The sequence below is a fragment of the Populus euphratica genome, unplaced genomic scaffold (assembly GCF_000495115.2).
Source record: "Populus euphratica unplaced genomic scaffold, PopEup_1.0 scaffold1143.1, whole genome shotgun sequence".
In the NCBI taxonomy this organism is placed as follows: domain Eukaryota; kingdom Viridiplantae; phylum Streptophyta; class Magnoliopsida; order Malpighiales; family Salicaceae; genus Populus; species Populus euphratica.
The window spans coordinates 15,806-36,045 of record NW_011500992.1 but is presented as its reverse complement, the minus strand read 5'-3'; the positions used below and the strand labels follow the sequence as shown (position 1 = coordinate 36,045).

General features: G+C 33.8%; 1 protein-coding gene and 1 pseudogene across 1 annotated transcript; one reads left to right on the top strand and one right to left on the bottom strand.

Annotated features, from left to right (window-relative positions):
• Positions 1–3,468: 3,468 nt before the first annotated feature.
• Positions 3,469–6,504, top strand: LOC105116985 (auxin transporter-like protein 3). The gene is made up of 8 exons (XM_011014510.1): positions 3,469–3,730; positions 3,855–4,040; positions 4,252–4,364; positions 4,486–4,669; positions 4,824–4,921; positions 5,308–5,515; positions 5,688–5,945; positions 6,027–6,504. The coding sequence occupies exons 1-8, from the start codon at positions 3,575–3,577 to the stop codon at positions 6,219–6,221; spliced, it is 1,398 nt and encodes a 465-aa protein (XP_011012812.1). The 5' UTR covers positions 3,469–3,574; the 3' UTR covers positions 6,222–6,504.
• Positions 6,505–14,111: 7,607 nt separating this feature from the next.
• On the bottom strand, positions 14,112–15,386 carry LOC105116984 (glycine-rich protein 2-like; annotated as a pseudogene).
• Between the last annotated feature and the right edge of the window lie 4,854 nt (positions 15,387–20,240).

Here is a 20,240-nt window from a genome sequence, read left to right as displayed (position 1 = left end):
TTTTTTAATTAATTTAATATTAAAAAAGTTAAGGAATTTTTAAAAAAAATGAAAGGATAAAGAAAACAAAAATATCATATCTGTTTAGTGAATAAATTCATCAATCTAGCACGCCGAACATGTTACCCGATTATAGAATATAGCGGAATTATAACCTGTCATTGTTTGCTTGAGCCCTCGCATCGGGTTCTCCTTCCCGGCACTGGACCAGTCACTAAGTGAATGTGCAACTATCAAACCATCTGTTTTTCTATTCGGTCTGTCTTCACAGCAGCCAACTAATCTAAACTACTAATCTACAAAACAATTATTAGAAAAGAAGTTCCTCCCCGTTTTCATAGCACATAGCTGTTTATCTCCTTACCCCAACCAAGTGCTCTCGCCGCCAGTAATGCTCGGTATTGATCTCCTTACCCCAACCAGGTGCTCTCGCCGCCAGTAACGCTCGATTCCCACCTCCCGCCTCTCCATCCTAGCGGCAGAAAGTTATGCCACACAAGAAAAGGGTTGGGAGCCCACCCACCCCCCGAGATTGGGGATTATGCAAGCAAAATGAATTAATTAACAAAACTTCCATCTCAATCCTTTAACTTTTTGAAAAAAGTTGTGAGAAGTTACAATTAATAATTGTGTTTGTTATCGAGAGATAAAGAGAACCCTTCTCAAAAGCAAGAGAACATGCGATTCTTTTTTTTTTTCTTCATGATTTGATCTGGTATGAGAAAAATGATGAAAAGAATCCACAATTATATGTTTTATGTTAAAAACACTGTTTATACTAAGAGAATCGAACACTAGATATGATATAATACCCACATTCCATGATTCGAAAAGCTTTCTCACACAATAAATGCAAGAATTTCAATTAAGATCATGTTGCATCCTCTAACAGTTCACTTTAGCTCTATGTTAGAACTTGGTAGTTAGAAGTCGGTTGACCTTTGTCGTGTTAAATATATAAAATATGGGTAAATGCTTATATTTTCAGGTTTAAAAGTTGTGTTGTGGAGTGAACATGTTTGTGTCTGAGAAGTATAGGTCTTGGAAATAAACATTATTCCTCCCCCTGATTTAGACTTTAGAATTCGGGAATTATTTGAATGATATATAATTTTCTTTGTATCTATATTTTGTGCTTGATGTCCCTGTTAGACTTTTAATTTTTTTTTTTGCCATCCTTATTATGTTTTGTTGTTTTTGTGGTTTTTTTTGTTCACAATTTAATTTGTTGCTATTAATTCTTTCATTTTAATAAATTTATTCAATTACAAAATTATTTATTACAACTTATAACAAGTTTTTGGCTAATTTATTGAGCTAAAAACTTAGTTCTAATTAAGCTCAATCTTAAAAAATTAGTAATATGCACTTAACTCATAAATATCAATAATATCCTTAAAATTTTTAGCCCAACTTGATATGTTTGACTTGCCTTGATCTAAAAAAAAATTGAATGAATTAGGTTTATAATTTATAAAATATAAGGACTTAAGTTGGATATATTCATAAATACTTTTTTTCCATCCATACACAATAATATAAAAATTTAACTTAAATTAGAATATTCTTTATTATTACTGGTACGAGATTCTTTTAGATAATTACTTTAGTATTTAATTAATCATGGTAAAAAGTGTGTATCTTATTAATTTTTCTTTGTGTTTATATACTTCGCATATTATTAAAGTTATCTTTACATGTGGTATCTTAGCCTTCTTCTTATTATATTGATATTTTACATGTGGTATAATATCCTCCTCCTCCTCATTATTATATCGATCAGTGTTCTAGATTCGTGACTATTGTATACAATTTCTCAGAATAATTCACCATGGTTCTGCAACTGATGGTAGATTGTATATATGTCTTCATGGTGACAATAGTCTATTTGAAATCCAATGTTTTTATAGTCATTTTGTCAGTGAGAAAAGAAAGAAGATTTAGGCCATGACTTATCAATTAAAATGCTAACTCATATCATTGTAGCTACTTTCCGCCCATTCTTACTTTTAAGTTTTCAACATTTTAATGACAATCAATTATTGTGGATCCCATGGGGTGCAGATTAGAAACTAAGAACATGGATCCGTGTAACCAGATAAATATTGATTAGTCATCTAAATGAGTTACTAATTCCCTGTCTTAGTTGCAGTAGAATTGTTAGACATTCGACACAACATCTATGCATGATCAACTTACCATTAACTTGGGATATTGAAAAAAATCGAAACACGTTGTTTTACGAATGCAATGTGGCTAACATAAGCATGCATAATTGTTTGTATATTTGGATATTGTCATTCTTTTTGAAGAATTAATAAATATTTTAAGATTTATTAATATACTTATCTGTAGAAAATTATTAAAGAACGATCATAACATGGCTTACACGATTATTACGATATATCAATTTAAAGCTCATAGTAGATAATTAAAGATGTTATGTTGAGATTATGATGTTAATTAATTTAGAAATAGCCATGACATGTTGAGTTATTTTGCGATTAGCTTTAAGGTAAAATATTTTCTGAAAACCATAAAGGGATAATTAATTTGTTCATTTTTGACTATTTTAAAGGTCTGCATAAATATATTATAGAAACAACAGACATTGTTGTGCCATTAAAGATTTTTTATAACACATACAAGAAAAAATGAACTCTCTCTTTGTAAAATATGATCCTTCTGCCAGTGATTTTAACTAAACTTTCAGATAGATTCAACCGATCAACAGTAATAATAAATAAATTTACAACTCCATGATTTAGACCTGTCACCCCATTCATTCAAGATCATGATTGAGATGATGCCTTATCAAGTGGGCCAGTGAATAGACGTTAACACGTAAGAGAATGGAAAAAATAACAATCCATTCTTATTAGTTTAGTCTTGATGATGAAAGATAAGAAGGGGCAAAAAAAAAAATCAAATCTTTTACAGAGACAGTTGGCACACGTGTGGTGCTAATCATGTTTAGCACCAAGCCCCCTTGTCAAAGCAATAATTCACCCCATCTTAGCCTCTTCCCCCACGAAACCAAACACACAAATCCAGAGTGCCATCTTTTCTTTAATCCCTCTTCCAAAATCCACACATTTAAAATTTCTCTTCGAGATCAACCCATACACTTGTTTACGAACATGGGCTCTTTTAGGCTTGGAAAAAGCCTGTGGTGGGCCACCCCGCTCGTGTAATGCATGAGAGCCTGGGTCCACCATTCTCCTTTCAAGCCCGGAGCAAGCAGGGGGGAGAAGAAAGAGAGAGCACAGTGTAATGAGTTTCTCACATGCAGTTGGACATTGCTATGTCACCGACCAATGAGATTCAAAGCTAGACCCTATGAAAATGAAAATGAGAGGATTAAACTGTCATCTGAAAATCAAATTTTAAAGGGTGAAATAACTACTTAGGTCCCCACTTCGGTGAATCAATAATTGCTGCAATATTTTTTTATAAAGACGAAAGGAAAGGAGAAGCGTAGCAAAATATAGCGAAAATAAGCACTTCCTTTATCTATTTATAGACTCCAATTAGTCCACTGCTTCCCCAGCATTAGTACCAGTAAGCTACAACAATGGCTTCTGAGAAAGTTGAGACTGTTATTGCTGGAAACTACGTGGAAATGGAGAGAGAAGAGGGGAGTTCCAAGTCTACTGAGAGCAAATTCTCAAATTTTTTATGGCATGGTGGTTCAGTATATGACGCTTGGTTTAGCTGTGCTTCGAATCAGGCAATATATTCAAGCATGCTTACAGGATTTTCTGGTTTCAATGCCATCTTGCAAGAAATATAAATACATCAACACACACACACATACATGTTTAATTTCTTCTTCTTCTTTTTTTGAATTGTAGGTCGCGCAAGTTCTCCTCACATTGCCCTACTCATTTTCACAACTTGGCTTGTTATCCGGAATCCTGTTTCAACTTTTATACGGCTTGATGGGAAGCTGGACTGCTTACCTTATTAGTGTTCTTTATGTTGAATATAGAACTAGAAAAGAGAGAGAAAAGGTTGATTTCAGGAATCATGTAATTCAGGTAATATATTCTAGCTATACACTTGAATATTCAAATTAGTATATCTGGACTATGCTAACTGATAAGTCGTGTCGTAGAACTTTTATGTACAATATATATAGTGCCAAAACAATACAGAAACTAGAGAGAGAGAAAAATAAAGTTTCTATTTTAGTCTTGTCAAGTGTTCTTTAAGTTTTTTTGTTTTTGAACTTAATGGTGTTGTTTGCAGTGGTTTGAAGTTCTTGATGGGCTGCTAGGGAAATACTGGAGGAATATCGGCCTCCTTTTCAACTGCACTTTTCTTGTATTTGGTTCTGTCATTCAGTTAATTGCCTGTGCAAGGTATCCTTACATATTCATCAATCATCATGATATAAACTTTTTTCTTCTGCCCTATTCGGTTGAGATGATTTCATCATAAACAAACAGCACTCATCCTTCTTTTTTCACTAACGTTTCGCAGCAATATCTACTACATAAACGATAATCTAGACAAGAGAACCTGGACCTACATCTTTGGAGCGTGCTGTGCAACTACTGTCTTCGTTCCCTCATTTCACAACTACAGAATTTGGTCATTCTTAGGCCTTATGATGACCTCTTATACCGCATGGTATATGACAATTGCTTCCCTAATCCATGGACAGGTTGGTTGCATATTCTATCTTTGATTAATTAGCAGTGTTATTCAGCTTAAAAAAATCCATTTTTGGCGTGATATGCCCTTAATTTCCGCTTTCAATTTAGTATTTTCTTTAAGGTATTAACCTAACTCCCTCCCCCGCCACCATTTTATTGAAGATTGAAGAAGTGAAACACTCAGGTCCAACCACAATGGTTCTGTATTTTACTGGGGCTACCAACATTCTTTATACCTTTGGTGGGCATGCTGTCACAGTGTGAGTGATGACTCCATATATATATAATGGCATATACAAATATACTTTATGATAATGATGGGATTGATGTATAAATGCATATATGGACCCACATGTAATTACTGGAAAGAGTTTTCTCAGTAAGAGAACATCTTTCCTGAAAAAGCTGGCACACCAACTTTCTGATTACTTTATACAACTCTCCATTTGGTTTGCAAAGAAGCGATAAACTTAAAAATATAACCATACCATCATTTTGGAATTTAAGTTGACCATCTTGATCACCTTCATACAGAAGCATTAATGCACAGTACTCCATACGTCTGCCCGTGCACGCCTGTGTGTATATGCACAGATGTACCAGAAATTAAATTTTGATTGATGAGACTGCGTGATTGTTAATGTAGGGAAATTATGCATGCGATGTGGAGGCCACAGAAGTTCAAGCTAATATACTTGATAGCAACACTTTATGTTTTAACCTCGACACTACCATCAGCTTCTGCTGGTTACTGGGCATTTGGGGGCTTGCTACTTACTCATTCTAATGCTCTCTCTTTGCTACCGAAGAATGGATATAGAGATACTGCTGTCATACTCATGCTCATTCATCAGGTTAATTGATTACCGCTTCTGTCCAGTGTGCCTACGAAGTTTTTTATAACTTCACCAGCATGGCTTCGATTAATTCCTGATCGGAACAGGTTTCTAATCTGAGTCGGATCTGGTTGAAGTCTTATATGTTCATGTCCTTCATTTGACACTTTATTTTCATATTTCTTGGCAGTTCATAACATTTGGATTTGCCTGCACCCCACTATACTTTGTGTGGGAGAAATTCATAAGGGTTCACGACACGAAGAGTGTGTTGAAGAGAGCTCTGGCTAGGCTTCCCGTGGTGATACCAATTTGGTTCCTCGCCATCATCTTCCCTTTCTTTGGACCTATCAACTCCACTGTCGGATCTCTTCTTGTCAGCTTCACTGTCTACATAATTCCATCATTAGCACACATGATCACTTTCTCTTCAGCGTCGGCTCGAGAGGTTGGCGATCTTAATTTCCCTTTCATCATCATTAGTTAAAGCAAGTTATTAATAATCTCTTAATTCATTGTGTTTTCACAGAATGCTGTGGAGAGACCGCCCCCATTTCTTGGAGGTTGGGTGGGCTTATATTGCGTGAACATTTTTGTGATGGTATGGGTTTTTGTTGTGGGATTTGGATTTGGAGGATGGGCGAGCATGCTCAACTTTATACGTCAGATCGATTCATTTGGCCTCTTCACCAAGTGCTACCAGTGTCCTCCCCACAAGGCTTGATTGTTGGATTCCCCTGCTTTCAGAAAAGAAAGGTTAACAAATTAAGATACTTACGCAATTGTGTAAAGAGAGATCGGCATTTGCAACTCCCCCCTCCCCTTGCAAGGGCTATTGTTGATGTTTTTTGAAAAGGTGCGATGGCCATCATGGCCATCCCTCCTTGTAAAGAAAGACCACTTGCGTGTTGATTAATCTTTCTCTCTTTTAAGAATGCAACTCCCTTGGTTTTTGAGGGTACATCACTCTCTTCCCATACAAGTAGCTATGATTTTATCCCATCAAATCTACTTAGAATATTTCTAACATTGATGGCTAATTTTTTCATGGAAAGAAATCTATTGATTCATCTGTTTGTGCGAAAAAGCGTGATGTGCTACAGGATGACCCCTTGCACACCATGTTGTGAGGGCCATTGCAAGGTGTTGCGTTAAACCAGACAACTGTAAACATCGGCCGCAAAGTCTGGGGCTATGTTCATGGACCCAAATGTGCATGGAAAGGAAGGGCATAATTTTATTATCCGTTTAATCATATTTGATTCGAAAATTAATCTTCCAAAGATTTAGATCATCAAGTCAAATCTCTCATCAATTATATAAAATATATAAAAATCACAAGAGTAAAGAATTATTTTTTCTTTTAATAAAAAAAACACCGAAACCATGAATGTTAAATAACGTTGTCTCTTTTTATTTGAGGAGCATATGCCTTTTCATTTAAAATTGATTTTTTATATATATTTCTTAACCTTAATTCTTAAACATCTTGTAACTTTGTACTTTTGTAACCTTTTTATTTCGTAAAATTTCTGAAACTCTATATTTTAAATATATATATTATTATTATTTTCCCCTGCCAGTCTTTGGGTTATGTCGCCTCGCCCCTTAATCAACTTTAATATTTCTTTTCGTTGCTCCGATTGCCTATACTTTGCATTCCTCCTCCTTTAACCAAGCAACACGCCCTCTCTGAACTTTAAAAAAATCCAAGACATATGAAGAATCCCAAATCCAACATCTTCCTCGTCCTTTCGAAGAAAATAGCTTTTTATCTTTGTAGTCCCCTCGCATCCCCAGAAAACTCTCAGCTTGTCATCAAATCAATAATTAAAAATGGCAATTGCAAGATTACGCAGATTCTTTGACAACTAAAATATCCTCCCACCATTAGAAATCTGTGTTGTAATTAACTTGGCTATGAATTCGTCCGTGGTTTGGGTGGAGGTTGAGGGTGGTGAAGCTTTTAAATAGGGTGGTGTTTAAGGATGGAGCTAGAAATTTTCCCCCAGTTATTAAATAAATACATGAATTGTTTTAAAAATTAGTTATTAATTTATGTATATGAATTTTTAAAGTAACTGTGTAATTTTAATTTAAATATACTATCTAAAATATTAAAAAATATCTAAAATATTAAAAAAAATATTTGAAGATCCATAAAATTAAAGTGAAAGTAAAAATAAAGTTATTATTGAAGTGATATCTTTCGATATTTTGTGAAATATAATTAATTAATAATCGAATCTGAATTGATATTGTAACAACCCCTCAACTGGGATAAAATAACAATCTCATGTCAATTAAAAATAAAGTAATTAAATTTTTTCCTTCTCAATGCCTTCTTCCTTCACTTGATTCTTCCTTAGATTAATATTTTATAAATTGAATTTTATAAGTTTACAAGGTTATTCTTTCACTTTTTTAAATTTTTTTCTTTAATTTTTTTATGTTTTCCCTTACTTTTCTCTCTTGCTTTTTCTTTTTTTGTTCTTTTTCTATTTTGTTTTTGCTCAGTCGTCAACATATAAAAGGAAGGAAGAATTAATTTATTTTATTTTTTAATAAAAAATAATTATTTTACTTTTAATGAGTCGTTTTGCTTATATTTGACAGTTTTTTTAGCATTACCAAGCTTCAATCATCCTAAAATTTTAATTAAATTTTATTCAATATATTTTAAGATTCCATGTAAAATTTCAGCTCGATAAAATAAAGTAATTAAATTTTTTCCTTCTCAATTCCTTCTTCCTTCACTTGATTCTTTCTTAGATTAATATTTTATAAATTGAATTTTATAAGTTTACAAGGTTATTCTTTCACTTTTTTAAATTTTTTTCTTTAATTTTTTTATGTTTTCCCTTACTTTTCTCTCTTGTCTTTTCTTTTTTTTTTCTTTTTCTATTCTGCTTTTGCTCAGTCGTCAACATATAAAAAGAAGGAAGAATTGATTTATTTTATTTTTTAATAAAAAATAATTATTTTACTCTTAATAAGTCATTTTTTTTATATTTAACAGTTTTTTAGCATTACCAAGTTTCAACCATCCTAAAATTTTAATTAAATTTTATTCAATATATTTTAAGATTTCCTGTAAAATTTAACGACCTGATGATTCCACTCAAGCCCTTACCATGACTCTGCCCTCGGTGGTGTTGCTCCATTTTGCAATTGGATTGGGTTTATTCGTTTTGCAATCTGCAACAGGAAGGAGTTGTGGGTGTTGGATTTCATTTTTGCTCGATTGGGTTTGAATTTCTTATTGATTCTTCGTAATAGAGAAGATGAAGATAACAATTTTGTTGAAGTTTCTTGTTATTTCTTTTATACGTCCATTCATTCCTTCCAATCGATCCATTTCCATTTTATAACTGTTCAGATAAAGATCCTTAACGAACTCCAAGCTTCTAACCTAGAAATGGTGCATCACAGTGGTCTCTCCTGATAAATATAAGGTTTGGTTACTGGTCATTTGATGTGCCTCTCACATGCACTCTTAGGTCCTCTTACATAGCTAAAATTGAAAGCAGACATGGTCCAATGTGGTCTGTCTCCTAGAGGACAAATGAAATGAACAACACGACTTGGAAATGCATTCGCTTTGTGATTGGTTGGAGTAGCTGAGTGTAACATAAATTATCGGCGACAGCAAGAAAATTAGCGGGTATTAATTAACCGAAGCTAATTATGATTGGAAAAGTACTGTTTATATAGATTTACGTGCACCGTTCACTGAAACGGTGTGAGATGATTTTGCTTCTCTCATTACAAAAAATCCTTAAACGATTATTGAAGTTATTAAAATCTTTTCAGACACCTCATTAGTTATTAAAAAGTTAATTAAAAATAAATGTGTCTTTTCTGAAATTTTAAGCACCGTGAATGATTACATTGTCATTAAAGGTAATTTTTTTAAATTTGGCAATAAAAGGGTTTCTGTCTTCTATCCTTTTTATCTATAGTACAATAATAATTTTATACTTTGTTCCAAAAATTTAAAGCTTGTGATGAGGGTTTTTTTAGTCCTTTAACTTGAAGTTTTTTTTTAATTATCAAGTAAACAGAGAACCATCTAATTTTCTAATAAATATTAAATATTATTTAAATAAAAAAATTATTATTACATGCATTGTATATACTAGCATATAAAAGACATTCGTATCTAAAATATGTATAGTGTATTCTTACTACCAAAACCCCCTTCAATTGTGTCATTGTAAGGGTAACAACATCCATTTATTTTCATGGTGACATTTATTTTGATGGTGACACTTGTGATTGATGATAATACAATTTATTGTTTGAAAAACTTTATTTTTTCTGTTTTTTTTTAAATTCACTATAGCTATCTAAAATTTCAAAATTGTTCTTTGATTTGAGGAGAATTCTAATTTGATTTTTTTTTAATTTTTATTATTAACTCTTTCATAAAATTTTAATTTATTTTTAATTATATAATTTGATTTTAATTTATAATACGTTATTTTTTTAATGCGGTACTTATTTTATGTGATGTGGGCTGTTATTAAAAGCGAAGGCCTTGTGGTTTTGTGGGTCACAAACATCTAGAAAAGAGTATGGGCCCGTGGAATTGGTGGGCTTATAACGACCATCAACCTTTAAGGCTACAGTGACTTTGAATCTGACAATAGATAATGGTCAATGCATGGACAAAAGCTCCAAAGAGCAATCAATACTATTACTGATTACCACTGGACACGTACTCTGCAACTCAAAAGCAAATATTCGACTTTCAAAACCTTATCCAAAACCATCTCGTGGACAATAAACTACTTCCGAAGAAGCGATGGTGTGCATGGCAAGGGAGGGTGAAAAGAGGCAGTGCAGCACTGAACAAACAAGAGAGCAAATAATTGGAAGGGGGAACTGTCATTCGATCGAAGATGCACTAAGAACTGATTTTTTTTGAAAAAATATTTGACGTAAAAATATTATTTTAAAAAATCGATAAAATAATAATTTTTTACCTTATTGCATTTTCAAAACATAATATTTACTAAATAATGATATAATTATTGTGTTTCAATATATATATATATATATGTATATAAACATATTATGTTTTAAAATTACAATAACTTACATGTCATGAAATTTAAATGAACTCTGACCAATTTATTTAATGTCATAAACCACGACATAAAAGAGGCGCCATTTTCGACAAAGCTTTTTGCATGTTTGAATTCACCATTTCTTTTGATTTTTCCATGCTAAATGCCCAGTTTGTCCATAAAAACTATTTGACCAGTCACTGATCAGTTGGAGACCTTCACATTTTTTAAGAACTCTTCAAGACAAGGAATGTCAGGTCACTGTCGTGGAATGTTTGAATTATTTTTCTTCTTTCTTTCTCTAATATCAATGAATTTGGCTATTTACCAAGATATTGCTTTTGACCAGCAACCGCGACTTTCCTGGATCAGCGGGGACGTCCCTAATCCTCATGGAGTGGTCGTGAAGATCGGTGTTCCTTTTCCTTTTTTCTTTCTTCCCCTTAAAGATCAAATCAGCGAGGCAATAGCATAGTGTAGCTTCTTCGTACAAATGTGAAAAAAGTATAGTAGGCTTTAAAGAAACATCGCAAAACATTTTGAATATTTAATTAATTGCTATGCATTGATATGTTTTACTACTAAAACTGAGAGCATACAAGAGTAGGACACTGCAATTATAAATATATAAATCTCAATTCTCATCATATTCTATGATCCGAAAGGTAAAAAGTACGTACAGAAGCAATGAGAGTTCGACTTGATTCAAATTATATATAGGAGAAAGGATAGAGCAGCCTCTCATTCGTTATACCATGATGAACAATGAAAACATATGCATGAATCGTAATGTTGAAGAGTTAGCTAGCAAGAACTTGCCAGCTTGACAAATGCGATGACTGTTACATGAAGCACCGATGAAAAGAGAAAACAACATCATCTACTAGACAACAACAATATAATAAGTATCAAGTGAATTAAACTTTACTGTATGCATGCATATTGTAAGCTTGTAGAGCAAGAATCAAATCTTGATCAGGGATCGTCTAAATCAAGCCTATAGTGTAGATAAGGTACACGGGTGTGGGTCCTCCATCGTCACTTCTAACAATCTGACACAACTCATGTGATGTGAATCAACTTGCATCGCCAAGTAGCTGGACTCGCTTGATTGTCTCGACCATGTATCCAGACCCTAGACCCATGCATATTTGTCGTTTGATGTTGGTATCGGATTTTATGAAGTAATAAGTTTCTATTTTCAAAATTAAGTGAAGTCTAGAATTTAACCAAATTATCTGGGCAATATGACCTAGCTTACTGAGTGTCAATAGCCGTGGCAAGCATTTATAGCCACGTTAGGTCATAGGCAAAAAAATATTCAGGACCCTGGAAAATGGAAACTACTTCTATGCCTGTTTTGGGGGATTTCATGCAGTTGAATTTTTATGAAGAGGCTGTAGAGTTATTCATTCTGGTATTTTTCTGTGCGTTTGCATGTGCATGGTACCAAATCACTAGCTGACCAGTAGTAAAGAAGTGACTCGAAATTAATTCCCTCGAAATTCCTCAAGACTGAGTACAGCGGCTCGTGTTCAGATAAAAGCTGAGCTCATGGATGGCTCTGTTGGTCAGAACTATTGGGGTTCATGGAAGTTTCTCCTGATATTTTATGGCTGCCTACTTCTAAAGACGCAACTTTCGTCATGGTTCTTCAGGACTTGTCCCTGTCGAAGCGTTTTGTTTTTTGCAATTATATTTACTGAATAATAGTTGCCATTAAACCGGAACACCAATTAACCAAGGAACCCCAGTCTCCCACAAGCGTAAAATCCACCCCAAGAATAAAGGTCAAAAGATATAGCAGAGAGAGAGAGAGCAAGGAAAGTACTCTGGAAAATCTATCTAATTAGTAACAACAAAAGACTTCTCACATTGCCCTCCGTTCTTATAGAGCATTAAATACACTTGAGGAAGAGAGCATGCTGGCAGCCATATCCAAAATCAAAGCAACTGCAAGGTACAAAGCAAGTCAAGCTGATTGAGTTCTCCCATCTACCAAAAGTCTCAATAGAGGTTCCCATGTATTGAGATTTTACTCAATTAATTCCTATCATCTACAAACATGACTCCCGCGAGCCTTCCCCATTTCAGCAAACATCGGAGACTCTGAAAAATATGTGCGAGCTAAAAAATACAACCACATGCCCTCTTAACAACAATATGATCTACAATTTCAGCGTCGAAAGATCTTTATTGATGACGCCAAAATTAATGTTTTAGAAAGCATCAATTTTGCACCATCAAATCTAATAACAACGGGATTAATTAATTCAATCAACCCTCAATTAAGTATCACAGTTTGTGACAAATTTATGGTTAACTCCAAGGTAAAAGGCCAGCTAGATGAACCAGCCATTCTCAACTCACAGATTTGAGTAAAAAGAAAAGGATAAAGAAAAGCAAGCAATTAATTCTCAATTTCGTTTCGTTTCTCATATGGAGCAGAAATGACACAGGCAAGCTACTAACACACACCTGTATGCTACTAACTCGGGGATTTCTTCAAAGAAAACCAAAACAGGCCTGTATGCTAAGTTGTTAATTATTAACCAAGATTGCTCCCAAAAAACCTAGGGGGTTGGGAATAAATGATAAGAGAAACAACTTTTCACCACGCCCGTTTCAGATCTATAATTAATTAAAACCACATCAAAACATTGAGCCAAGCTGCTCATGAAGTCAATCCTTATATGTGTCTCCATTCAAAGAAGCAGCATCCTGAAGTTTCACATTTCATCAGAACTCGAAACACTGTGATATCAACGCAAACAAACAAGAGGGTAAAGAAACATGGGATGTATATTGACACTTTTTTGGACAAATCAGACATGATTTCAGGAGCTAATTTTGATACTCAGGTGATGATGTCTCTCTCACACGTCAAAATCCTTATAGTCTGAAAAACACCATCATGTCAGTAGTGGAGGTTTCTAAATAATGGCCAGGAATACAAGAGAATTGGCTTTCACAAATTGGAAAAATGTGAAGTTGGGCCTTCCTTGAAACCAGCTGGCACTCGAATGAATTTCAAGGAACTAGTAAACTTTTATGATCAGCTCCATGGAATAATAGATTGCAAGCATCATTCTGTGTTTGAGACAGCATGTTACAGTTAACAAAGAAAACATAATCCTCTCAACATTATACCCTTCTTTTGTAATCATTGCATACATTCATCTGACATTATTCTTTCTCTTTGTTTTCAATAATCTCCCGTACCAGTTTGTGAATGATAAAGAACATAGACAACAAAACTGCGGATATGTCATGGAGCCAAACAGGAGATTTGGGATATTAAGACCACACACACGATACCCTTCAGGGAGTGGCTGGTCTAGCCCCGGGGGAACTCCAATCTTAGCAAATCCATTTTCAACCTTTCATAGGCCACCAAATTTTGGATAAGATTGCATGAATTCTAGCCATAAAATAAAGAATATGCATAGTCATCCGTTCACCAAATACTTATGACTATTAAGATAAAAAGTGCTATCTGATCCACAACAGAGAGATCCAAAAAAGAAGAAGCATGCCATCACTTTCAAATAGTGGCTATCACATTCACGCCCCTATAATATTTATCCAGCTTTAAATTAGGGTTAAAATTAACCGATAAAATGTGATCCATTGCATGTTAAACATAACCGATAAAAAAAGAACCTATATCTTACGCAAACAATACCAACATTACCAAATAAATATATATATATATATAAAAAAACACCCAATTAACAGAACAGGAAGCAATTCTGTTCATCTTCTATGCAGATTTGCATCCTTAATAAATGGGGATCATTGACTGAAAGAATTACTGAAAAACACCGCAGTCGTGTGATCATTGACTGAAACCACCGGCATTCTCTCACTTGTTATCAGCATTAGGACAGTCTCTCGCAAAATGCCCTTCCTCTCCACAATTATAGCATCGACCACCTCCACCACCACCAGAATATCTCCTGCCTCCACCGCCACCGTATCTCCCACCACCACCGCCACCTTCATAACAATCCCTTGCTAAATGACCGTACCGTCCACAATTAAAACAAGCACCACCGCTACTTCCGCTGCCGCCATATCCCCTACCCCTAGAGAGGCCGCCTCTCTCATACACACCCGCCGCCTCGTCCCCTTCCGCTGTAGTACCCTCTCCCGCCACCTCCACCTCGGCCTCCACGAGGAGGACGGCGAGGTCTGGAGACGCCCACGACATCAGCGGCCTTGGTGCGGCCGTCTTCTCCTGAACCGACAGAGAACTCCACAGGCTGTCCGTCGGAGAGGGTACGAAAGCCGTCGGATTGGATCGAGCTCTGGTGGACGAACAGATCCTCTCCGCCGTCATCGGGAGCAATGAAGCCAAAACCTTTCTGTGCGCTGAACCACTTGACCGTGCCAGTGGATCTCTTGGTCTCTGCCATGGAAATGACTTCCAGAAGAACCCAGAAGGTTGTCACCTTGGTTTGAGCTTGCAGTGGCTGAATGTTTGCGTTAGTGCATGTAGTATGGCGTGTGCTGTGTGTTAATGAGCGTCAGAATTTGGGGTTTTATGAGTTTGTAAAGCAGGACCCAGTTGTTGTGAGGTCGGATGATCTGGAGGGGATTCGATTGGCATATGTACATACGGTTGATAAGGGTTTAGTGTTTTATCCAATCTTGTTTTGACCACTCATATGGGGTGGCCAAGTGGGGGCTTTTCTTTCAATCCCTTTGTGCTTGATTGCCCAACCCTCAAAAATAGCCTCTTATTGAACACGTCAAGTCATCGCCACCAAATAATGAAAACAAATTAATTAAAGAATGGTTATTGGCCACTTTTCTTGTATGAAAAATATTTAATTTTTTTAGCTTTGCCTGTGCATGTAATGAAAATAAAAGACAGAAATATATAAATTGCTTAACAATTCTTCTAGCTAAATTAGTTTAGTGTAACAAAGCAATATTTGATACTTGATCTTATTTGAATTCTATATTGGTGCATTGACCTTGTATGGTGAGTTGCTTGAAGGTTAACAAGCTCTCCGTGTTAAAGGCTCTTTTCATTTAACGATAAAAATAAATGTTGGGTGTTCATATATTGAATATCCTCGTGTTTTCATTACGTGTGCATGAAAGGTCATGTTGTCGTTAAGATTTTACAATGTGATTTTTGATAGAAAGATTAATTAGTATTTGAATAAAGTAAGCTCTTTCCTAGGTGCTATTTGTTGGAAAGCTGGAGAGTTGGGCCGGGGGGGTCTCTATATTTTTATATAGCGACTCTCTGCGATGTCATGATGCGCGCATTCTACAATTTGTTCATTAAATCATTCATTGTTATCAGTTAATATGGCTTTGATTCATGAATTCTTGGTTTTAACTAGCAGGATGTTTCATTTTGGAGAGGTTGTTAGATGGAAATGCAACATCATCAACAGATCATGCTGGGGATGTGAAAGAGACGGACAAATATGATGAACAAGGGCAGACTAAAAAGTATGATGATCATCTGACACCAGCTGGGAAGCGATATCACCAGCGATGGGGAAAAATTGATCCCCAGAGGATGGCCTGAAAATCTCATCGCAGGAATTCAATGAATAACTAGCGAATCCAAGTGAGCATATCACCACATTCCTGAAGTGGGACCTGGTTAGTTTGTTTCTATAATTTGTGAGTTTTATACACTTTTTGAAGAACTGGGAACAATAAGCTTTCATCAGTTAAAGCCATGCGTATTGATTGAAATCATGACGTTTGTCAGTTATTTGTAAGTTTTAAATCCCGTCTGCTTTACTGTGATGGTTTGTGCAAGGAGCTTTCTTTGAAACTTTGGTTTGGTCTGTGGGCATTTAAATGAACTCTGCAACAAAGATTAATGCACAGTTTGATGTCTCACCAATTGGATCTTTGCCTCTGTAGAGCTATCCAAAAAATTCTATTCAGTTTTGGAAAAAATCCCAAATCACTAAAAATTTCAGCCAGTGGATTCCCAATTTCTTATTTATGGTGATTACACATACGAGTTGTTTCTTGAATGAGTGTGCTTTTTAGTTCATAATGCTTCGCGGTTGGTTGGCCTGGATTTAATAAATAAATAAATAAAATTTATTGGTTCAAACTTGATTAATTAAAATAACATAAATAAAAAACACGAAAATAATAAACAAATTAAAGGAAAAAAAATGATAACATAAAAAATATAAAAAAAAACTCTACCCAAGTTCATTTGAATCAGCATGCGAAATTTGAAAGCCAGGGCTACTACCACTCCACAACAGCAACATAATTAACCTCTCTCAGGGCCACGTACCAATTTTGTTTGCGAATAACGTAGGAGCCCTTGTTGGTGAGAAGAAAGACAGCCACAACCAAGATTTACAAGTGAGTTAACACGAGTGGGTTAGCACTTGGTGCCTGCAGAGATTGGATGCGAGTTCTTGGGCCATTGAACTTCCATTCAATTATCACGCATATCGACTTATTTTGTTACTTTAAGGAAACATGTCGTCCTCATTTTTTCAAACTCGATATTATTATCAAGTCCAGCCCCGTAAATCGGAGGTTGTCTTCGGGGCATATTCATAAATTTTGATACAAACGAGTCGCATGAAAACTTCAAGGAAGCCCACATCGAATGCCTTCTATTGGGCCTATATTAGAGACCATGAGCTATGAATGGAATCAATGTCTATGCTAGCAGGGTAATTATTGCAGCACCTAGAGGCGTTCCAAAAAAAACATCTTAGCCAAATTTGATTTTTTTTAGAATTATATGTTAATTGTTTTGATGTGTTGATATAAAAAATATTTTTTTAAAATAAGAATATTATTTTTTTATATTTATCAAGTAAAAAATATTTTGTTCTAGAAATAAGAGTTGTAAATAGCCATTAACATCCCCAGCGTGGGGCCGTGTCTATATATAAATCGCCGCAAAAATTAACGGCAACAGCTGTTGCACCGTCTGACCCTCCATAACTATCGTTTTCTTCTTCTTGTTCCGTTTTCTTTTTGCCGTCAGGTCTCGTCTCATGATCCTTGCATGAACATTGCTCTTATCAGTTGAAGTTTACTTTAACGTCAAAAAAGGCCATGGAAAGCAAGCTGCACTTTATAGAGGAACTTTTAGCAATTTCATTTGCTGTTAGAACTTAAGCAGAGTCAAATCAGTGTGGGGCTCTGCATGCCTTTTATTATATTATATATTTTGAGTGTGGTTTTAATTATTTTTTAAAGTATATTTTATTTTAAAATATATTAAAATATTTTTTATTTTTTAAAAATTATTTTTAATATTAATATTTTAAAATGATTTGAAAACATAAAAAAAATATTAATCTGAAGTAAACATAAATTTTTTATTTTTTTAAAAAATATTTACAAATAATGCATAAAATTATTGAAGTCTATGCCAAAACAAATAAATAAATTATTGAAGCGCACGTGGCTGATACTGATAGTGACAATTCCCTTTTGGTTTTTTAGGACTTAGAAAGTACAGTTAGCTTTTATCGTTTAGCTAGGATGTTGGAACTGATGTAAGATAAATTCTCACAATCCCCTCTTTGGTTTTTTAGTACTTAGAAAATACAATTAGTTTTTATCGTTTAGCTAAAATGTGGGTACTGATGTAAGATAAATTCTCACAATCCCCTCTTCTTTTTTTCAGTACTTAAAAAATAAAATTAGTTTTTATCGTTTAGCTATAATGTTGCTATCCCCTCTTTGGTTTTTTAGGACTTAGAAAGTACAATTAGTTTGTATCGTTTAGCTATAGTGTTCATGCCGATGTAAGATAAATTTGATTAAATTCCGCAATTAACACACAAAAAAAAAACCAATAAATAAATATAGGAGCAAAATTTTTTAGTGAAATAATATAGTTATTTTTAAGTATAACAAAATAATTATTACATTTTAAAATAATGTTATTTAGTAAATATTATATTTTTAAAACATGATAGAGTAACACTGCGCTATTTCTTCCTTAATTAATTGACTAATTTATAATGATTAGTAAAATTACTTGATTGATTTTAAAAATAACATGAAAAATCTTGAAATTGTCAAAAGTGAGGTTTTTTAACGAGATTTTTAATATCTAAAGAACTGATGGTCCGCTTAGCGATACGTTGGCTGCTATAGAGGAAATGACCTCTAGAAAATTCTGTAAAAATTTGAGTATGATCTAAAGGTTAAATCAAAAGTTATGACCTTTTTAAGCTATTGTTATAATATGGCACAACAAAACCTTCTTTTGGGCCTTAACTTGTTTTAGTTGTCTATAAATACATCTGCTAGGCGGGGATGATCATATTTGGTTTTGTTCGGTTTTTATAAAAAAAATAATCAAATCAAAATTAAAAAAAACTGAAATCGAACCGAAACCTGTCCAAACTAACTGGTTCCGGTTCAGTTTGGTTTTTTAGGATAAAAACCTGTTTAAACCAGTTTGGCTTGATTTTTTCTGATTTGGCTCGGCTTTTTTCTGGTTTTTTTGGATTGGGTTCGATTTGGTTTTTCTGGTTTCATGCTTATAAAACCGAAATCAAACTTAACTGGTTGGTTTTTTCAAAATTTTAATCCATTTAATTGATTTTTTTATGGTTTGGTTTTTTCGGTTTTTTTTTTGTTTTCTCGGTTTAATCTATTTTTTAAATTTTTTTGCTCATCCCTACTGCTAGGCCATCCATATAATTTATTTGAGACAAATCCTCATTTATATGCGGCAGATTCACACTTGACTGCTCAAAATCGCATATTAATATGCGAAAGATAACTTTTTGACATTTTTATTTTTTAGTCTACAAGTTATATATATATATATATATATTAAATTTTAAAACATATTTGGAGAATTTTTTTATAAAATTATAATTTTTGTGTAAAATAATCAAGTAATTAATATAACTAGATATAACCGGTCTAGTTAAGGCTGAATATTAGAATTTGACATATCTTGCTTTTAAAGCACAATTGGGTATATATATATATATATATTAAATTTTAAAACATATTTGGAGAATTTTTTTATAAAATTATAATTTTTGTGTAAAATAATCAAGTAATTAATATAACTAGATATAACCGGTCTAGTTAAGGCTGAATATTAAAATTTGACATATCTTGCTTTTAAAGCACAATTGGGTCAAGTTGTGCTATTTCACTAATTTTTTTTAATGATATTATCATGTTAGATTTTTATGTTTACTATGCTAATTTTATATAAAAAATCTAATAAATTTAGCTTCAATATGTGGTATTTTTGTGTTTTAAAAATATTTTTTAAAAAATTAATATATATATATATATATTTTTTAAAATAATATTTTTTTAATATTTTTAAATTATTTTAATATGCTTACATCACATCTTGTCGAATCTCTTACGCACTACTTTCTATTGTCAACCTTACTATTTTGATGGAACGCATAAATCTTCATGTTTGATGAGGTGATTGACGGCCAATGTGGTCATGCTGGTCGTGAGATTAGATTTGCCCACGGATTTCTTTTAATTTGTTTATAAAGTCGTATCCTTCTTTCTGATCTTGCTTATTATATTTTTATTTTGATATGATTGCAATTATTTTTTTTTATAAACAATTGCTAATCTCGTCAACCTCTTCTATGTCAGCCTTTACATCACATCTTGTCGTTTCTCTTGGTTTTACATTATGTGGTCAAAACGTT

What these genes read in the sequence shown, in the direction of transcription:
- LOC105116985 (XM_011014510.1), top strand. Translation starts at nt 3,575, where the DNA reads ATGGCTTCTGAGAAAGTTGAGACTGTTATTGCTGGAAACTACGTGGAA. An exon ending in CAGTTAATTGCCTGTGCAAG is followed by an intron (nt 4,365 to 4,485) that starts GTATCCTTACAT and finishes AACGTTTCGCAG; the next exon opens with CAATATCTACTACATAAACG. An exon ending in CTTCCCTAATCCATGGACAG is followed by an intron (nt 4,670 to 4,823) that starts GTTGGTTGCATA and finishes ATTTTATTGAAG; the next exon opens with ATTGAAGAAGTGAAACACTC.